This window comes from Diplotaxodon limnothrissa, linkage group LG10, assembly GCF_057381915.1.
Source record: "Diplotaxodon limnothrissa isolate DT_005_m linkage group LG10, D_limnothrissa_male_GT1.1, whole genome shotgun sequence".
NCBI classification, from domain to species: Eukaryota; Metazoa; Chordata; class Actinopteri; order Cichliformes; family Cichlidae; genus Diplotaxodon; species Diplotaxodon limnothrissa.
The window spans coordinates 20,068,801-20,075,930 of record NC_140605.1 but is presented as its reverse complement, the minus strand read 5'-3'; the positions used below and the strand labels follow the sequence as shown (position 1 = coordinate 20,075,930).

The window sequence follows — 7,130 nt, the reverse complement described above, 5'->3', positions numbered from 1 at the left end:
AATAACAATCAATTCTAAATCAGTCTTTGTAGAGCTTGTAGAGTCTGCTGTTGCTGGATATTAGCTCTGCCTTAACTTTAGTAGATTATAGGATTCTGCAATGATGGTCTACTGTCAACTCCTTTTTCCCGTGAGTCTTCAAACTCCTCCATAACAACAATATGTCTCAAACATGTGCTTTGTTTTCTTCTGCAGGAGACATGTTACAGATGTATATGATATAAAATTAAAACATTTTAAATACTACAGTAGTTATAATAGTTGAAATAGTTGAAAATAAATATCCTACAATTGTAAATGTGCACAAATTATAGTATGTAAACTTACTCCGCATTAAAAAAAATAAAATGTACACTTCTCCCCAATTCATCTAACTAAGCATCATTGTCCAAATTAATCAATCATTAACACATGATCTGTTTCAGTGTTTCATTCAAACTCGAGTGTCGTACTTACAAATGTAACAAAATTTACGTTTTTTTTAGATAAAGTAAGTTTGATCAATTAGTTAGCTGAGTATTAATTTCAGCTAACATATTTAAGTGTACTACAGAGCATTAAAACACATTACTTCAAAAGTTGCTTTAAATTGTAAATTGAGTATCATTCTACGGATGTCTTTGGCTAGAGTTTAGGGTGGCCTTGTATACATTACACAGCACAGTGGTGGACTGTATCTTTGCTTTGTGTTAATTATTATTTTTCGTCCCCTTTCTTTCATTATGCTAGGTTCATGGTGAAATATTTGGACAGACAAGTGAAGCGTCTTGATGCATTCTCAATCATCCAGGAAAGTAAATCTCCAAAAGTTGATTCTGTTCATCTGGACATAGCGTTTTGTGGGAGAAATGTTTCGTCACTCATCCAAGTGACTTCTTCAGTCTCAGCTGACTGCAGTTTTCCCCAAATCTTATAAACAGTACATTTGCATAATGACTGAAACCAGCCCACTGAAGGAACAATGGGCTGGGAGGTCAGTTCCTTAATCATAATTATGCAAATTCTCATGACCATTGAACAACAACCACTGACCAAAACCTGCTGATCAAAGACCACTGATCATTGGCCATGAGTACCATTCACAGAGAGTTGGGGAATGGCTGCAATCACAGCATTGTAAGATGGTGAAAGATGTACCCTTAGGCCCCCTCCTCGATTCAGAGATGGTCTTTCCCTTTTCACGTAAATGGCCTCCTTGACTCCGCGCTCAAACCAGTGTTCCTCCCTGTCCAGGATGTGTACATCCTCATCATTGAAAGAGTGTTCACTGGCCTGTAGGTGTAAATAGACTGCAGAGTCCTGGCCTGACGAGGTAGCTCTTCTGTGTTGTGCCATCCGCTTCGCCAGAGGTTGTTTGGTTTCCCCGATGTATAAATCCTGGCAATCCTCCTAGCACTTAACAGCATACACTGTTGTTACATACATACTGTTGTATGTTACTCTGTTTGTGTCGGGGGACCTGATCCTTGGGGTGGACCAATTTTTTGGCGCAGCGTGTTTTGGGGTTTAAAAGCCACAGAGACCCGGTGTTTAGAAAAAATGTGTCTCAACTGCTTCGATACTCCTGACACATACGGATCACTACAGGTTTTTGCTTGGGCAGCCGTTGTCCTTCTCTCCTGGATCGGCTGGAGTTTTCTTTAGATGCCTTTCCAGCTTTGACAAAAGTCCAGCTGGAATAACCACATTTACTCAGGGCCTTCTTGATGTGCTGTTCTTCTGCCTCCCTGGCCGCTGTGTCAGTGGGGATGGTGTTCGCTCTGTGTTGTAGCGTCCTGATGACACCCAGTTTGTGCTCCAGTGGATAATGAGAGTCAAACCTTAAATACTGATCCGTATGTGTAGGTTTACGGTACACATCAGCTTTTAGATGTCCCCCATTACTGATGGAAATCTCACAGTCTAAGAAGGCTAACCTTCCACTTTCATATTCTCCCTGGTGAATTTGATGTGTCGGTCCACCGAGTTAATGTGATCCGTACAATGTAGTACGTCCTGAGATTTGATTTTCACCCAGGAGAATGAAGAAGTTACTTGGATGAGTGACGAAACGTTTCTCCCACAAAACGCTACATCCAGATGAACAGAATCAACTTTTGGAGAGAGACAAGTGAAACCTTTGGATACATTTATTCTCACATTTTGAGGGTCTTTAACAAGTTTAACAAGCTAAAAGCTGGGACTGTGACAGGTTGAGAAATATTCCCAAAAGGGACATGTGCGCAACCCCTGTGAATATGGGATGAGTCAAAAGTAGCATAGATGGTAAGAGGATTAAGTTTTACTTTCAATAAACCATAAGTAATCATGTCTTAGGTAAAACAGGGCAGGATAATTTGTGAGGATAGGTCTTCTTCCTCTTAAAATGTGTCTTGTAAAACCTAGTGTACAATCTTCCTACCCTCTTATACATGATTTAAAAATTCATTTATGAACTCTAAAAAGAGCTGTTTGATATCATTTGGCATAAACACTCATTATGAGAGAATTCTAGTCCTGGATTAAACTGTCCCGTGCCACACTGTGAACTCATGGTATTACAAATTGGACCCATTACACAATTTTTATTTGCTTATATATATATATGGGGCGATCGTGGCTCAAGAGTTGGGAGTTCGCCTTGTAATCGGAAGGTTGCCGGTTCGAGCCCCGGCTTGGACAGTCTCGGTCGTTGTGTCCTTGGGCAAGACACTTCACCCGTTGCCTACTGGTGGTGGTCAGAGGGCCTGGTGGCACCAGTGTCCGGCAGCCTTGCTTCTGTCAGTGCGCCCCAGGGTGGCTGTGGCTACAATGTAGCTTGCCATCACCAGTGTGTGAATGGGTGGATGACTGGATATGTAAAGCGCTTTGGGGTCCTTAGGGACTAGTAAAGCGCTATATAAATACAGGCCATTTACCATATACACTCAACAAAAATATAAACGCAACACCTTTGTTACTGCTCCCCATGGGATGGACGTAGAGACCTAAAATTCATTCCAGATACACAATATAACCATCCCTCCCAAACAGTGGTCACAAATCAGTCCAAATGTGTGGTAGTGGGCACATCTGCTATATTGAGATAATCCATCCCACCTCACAGGTGTGCCACATCAGGATGCTGATCTGACATCATGAGTAGTGCACAGGTGTACCTCAGACTGCCCACAACAAAAGGCCACCCTGGAATGTGCAGTTTTGTCTCACAGCAAAATGCCACAGATGCCACAAGCAATGAGGGAGCGTGCAATTGGCATGCTGACAGCAGGAATGTCAACCAGATCTGTCGCCCGTGCATTGAATGTTCATTTCTCAACCATAAGCCGTCTCCACAGGCGTTTCAGAGAATATGGCAGCACATCCAACCGGCCTCACAACCGCAGACCTCGTGTAACCACACCAGCCCAGGACCTCCACATCCAGCAGGTTCACCTCCAAGGTCGTCTGAGACCAGCCACCCAGACAGCTGCTGGAACAATTGGTTTGCACAACCAAACAATTTCTGCACAAACTGTCAGAAACCGTCTCAGGGACGCTCAACTGCATGCCCGTCGTCCTCATCGGGGTCTTGACCTGACTCCAGCTCGTCGCCGTAACAGACTTGTGTGGGCAAATGCTCACATTCGATGGCGTCTGGCACGTTGGAGAGGTGTGCGCTTCACGGATGAATCATGGTTCACATTGTTCAGGGCAGATGGCAGCTGAGAATGTCCCAGTTCTTGCATGGCCAGCATACTCACCGGACATGTCACCCATTGAGCATGTTCGGGATGTGCTTGACCGGCGTATACGACAGCGTGTACCAGTTCCCACGAATATCCAACAACCTCGGAATGTTGGTCCACTCCACTTCAATGGCTTGAAGTGGAGTGGACCAACATTCCACAGGCCACAATTGACAATCTGATAGACTCCATGCGACGATGTGTTGCACTGCATGAGGCAAATGGTGGTCACACCAGATACTGACCGGTTCTGGGTCCCCAGACCCCCAATAGCGCAAAAAACTGCACATTCCAGGGTGGCCTTTTGTTGTGGGCAGTCTGAGGTACACCTGTGCACTACTCATGATGTCAGATCAGCATCCTGATGTAGCACACCTGTGAGGTGGGATGGATTATCTCAATATAGCAGATGTGCCCACTACCACACATTTGGACTGATTTGTGACCACTGTTTGGGAGGGATGGTTATATTGTGTATCTGGAATGAATTTTAGGTCTCTACGTCCATCCCATGGGGAATGGGAGCAGTAACAAAGGTGTTGCGTTTATATTTTTGTTGAGTGTATATAAAATAAATCTACACTCATTATTTAATATTAGCATATCATTCTGTAATGTCTGTCACCATTTTTTTCAGGTCATCAGGAATAACTTAAACATGGGTATCAAAACATACACTTCAAACAGTGTGCCATTTGTTCTGTACTCTTCTGTATACAATTATATCAGCACATTATGCTGTAGTTCACGATTCACATGATGCAGTGAAAGACAGTAATCCTGGTATTATGATGAGAGCGTGCCCTCTAGTGGATTTATGTGTACAGTGCAGGGTTTCATGAGTTACGCTGGTAAATTTGAAATTGCAACAATCCCTGAAAGGTAAGTTTGATTAATTACGTTATGTATCAATATTTTATGTATCAATAAACTTCTTTTAAGATTTAGATTCATTAGCAGATTGCTGACCGATCTACAATAGAGTCTGTAAAGTAGAGTCTTTATTTAGAATTTTACAGAGTATGCACTTCACATATTGCATTTAGTTTCCTGTGAAAAAACAGCACCACAGTGTTGATGTGATGGACAAAAAATGTGACAGAATATGCCAATCAGTAGAGGTTTGCCATAGAAGACCACTAAATGCACAGACCAAGAACTAAAGGCAAGCTTCCTACAAATTTATCTTAAGTAGAGAGAAAAAAATTCAATATTAAAAATGTGTTTGAGTGTTTTTTTAATATTTAATACAGTTAAGTACAATTTCAAACCACTAGATGGTGGCAGAAACATTGTGAAACAGTGAACAGCTGATTGTAAGTAGAACAGTCAAAGTTTATTATCGCACCCACACTGCTACTTCTCAGTCTGCACCTTAACCTTGTCAGATCTCCTGTTGAAGAATGGTGGTTTGCTGCTATGCTCTATATTTACCTCTTTATTTGCTCTGATTAGTTTTCCACACCACTCGTGGTGAGCAACTTGTCTGGTCTGTCTTGTCTGTCCCCACACACACCAAACTTCAATATTTTGTGAATGAACCCATTTTAGAAACATTTATGAACTATGAAACGATGGGATACTTAGAGTCACTGCAAGGTTTTCCAACAGCAATAATGCATTCAGGAGTCAGCAGAGAAGAAGCCATTCCCCCAAACAGTCACAATACAGAGACAACACAGGAAGACATAATTATATATATATATATATATATATATATATATATATATATATATATATATATATATATATGGGTGTGTGTGTGTAGAGAGAAAGAGAGGAAATATATACAATATGTATAATAATAATACTCAAGTTTTCAAGACATTTTATTTCTATCCCGTACTCTCCACTGATGTAACATAACTACTCCTCCTGCATAATCCTGATTAAAAAATGTTGTAGCCTTTCGTCTTGCTGCAGTGCCCCAATTTTTAGATCAAAATATTTTCAGTTCCCCACTACAACTTTCCTCCTCCCCATACACCTACATAATGACACTTAAACACTTCTTCTTCTTTAAATGTTTTATTTTGAAAACTTTAATCAATGCTAAAATACAACCTCACGTCAAGAATGTTACAAAAATATTTTTTGTATTTTAAAACAACTTTTGTGTTCTAAAGTATTTTCAGTATACATGTTCATGTAGTCACATAAAAAAAATAAGCAGATAATCTGTTGGACACAGTCAAATAAGTTTTTATTGATTTTTCTTCCTATTCTTTAATACAAAGGCCATAGAATGAGCGCTGCAAATGTTTCTCATAGTTTTCCATATTTAAATTGTATTTACAATGGATTACGCAACAACTGGAATAATGTATGACTATTCCATTGTGTTTTTTTATGAGTACTTTAACTGTAATATGTTTTGAACACAAGACTTTATTCTACTCTAACAATCTTTTATGATTTAATACAGCAGTGATTACTAGGTCTTGTTTTTGCTTTCATGCAATTGAGATAAGTTCTTTTGCAAAGCTTCTTGACTGCAATCATCACTTCTTCTGTCTTCAGAGCATATATAATAGGATCGAGCAAAGCTGGTATGGTGTGTGTCAATGTGGAATTTATCATTCTGGCATTAGGATGGATGTAGGAGGCCCTTGTTGCTATGTTAGTGATTCCAATTGGCAAGAAGAAAATGACCACAAGGATCAGGTGAGAGGTACAAGTTTTTAATGCTCTGATTCGTTCCTTTCTTGACGTAGTCCTGCTCAGTGCAATGAAAATACAGACATATGTGGCTATAATGAATATAAGAGGAATGATGATGAGTATAGTGATAAGTGCAGATGCCATGTTGTAATTTAAAGATGTATCATTACAAGCCAGACGATAAACTGGTCCGTGATCACAGAAAAAGCTGTTAACCACCAAAGATCTACAGAATGAGAGACGATTAACAAGCCCAACCATGGTTGCTATTACACTCACTAAAAAAATCCATACAAACAGCAGAATTGCAGCAACTGATGTTTCTGTCACAATATTATGATACCTTAAAGGGAAACAAATGGCTATAAGTCTGTCATATGCCATAGTGACAAGTGTCCATGACTGCACACTTGCAAAGAACATAACAAAGAACATATAACTTAAACAGGCGTCATAGAGGATGTATCTCTTGTCAAACAGAAAAGTATCTAAGAGTTTGGGGATGAGAGCTGTGCTCCCACACAAATCTGTCAAAGCCATGTTGAACACAATCATGTATTTAGGAGTATGAAGAGTCTTCACCAGCCAAATAACTGAGAGAAGAAAACCATTACCCAAAACAGTCATGATGTAGACCAAACACAGGAAGGCATAGTAATATCTAATATGAGGGATATTGGAAAACCCACTGAGATAAAATTTTGCAGGCCAAACAAATGTGTTATTAAACATGGTAGTGGCTTTATCTTCTGTTCCCATTGC

General features: G+C 40.2%; 1 protein-coding gene across 1 annotated transcript; it reads right to left on the bottom strand.

Annotated features, from left to right (window-relative positions):
* Positions 1–6,116: 6,116 nt before the first annotated feature.
* Positions 6,117–7,130, bottom strand: LOC146624328 (olfactory receptor 8G17-like). Its single transcript, XM_085363438.1, has one exon. The coding sequence runs from the start codon at positions 7,125–7,127 to the stop codon at positions 6,117–6,119; it is 1,011 nt and encodes a 336-aa protein (XP_085219564.1). The 5' UTR covers positions 7,128–7,130.

What these genes read in the sequence shown, in the direction of transcription:
- LOC146624328 (XM_085363438.1), bottom strand. Translation starts at nt 7,127, where the DNA reads ATGGGAACAGAAGATAAAGCCACTACCATGTTTAATAACACATTTGTT.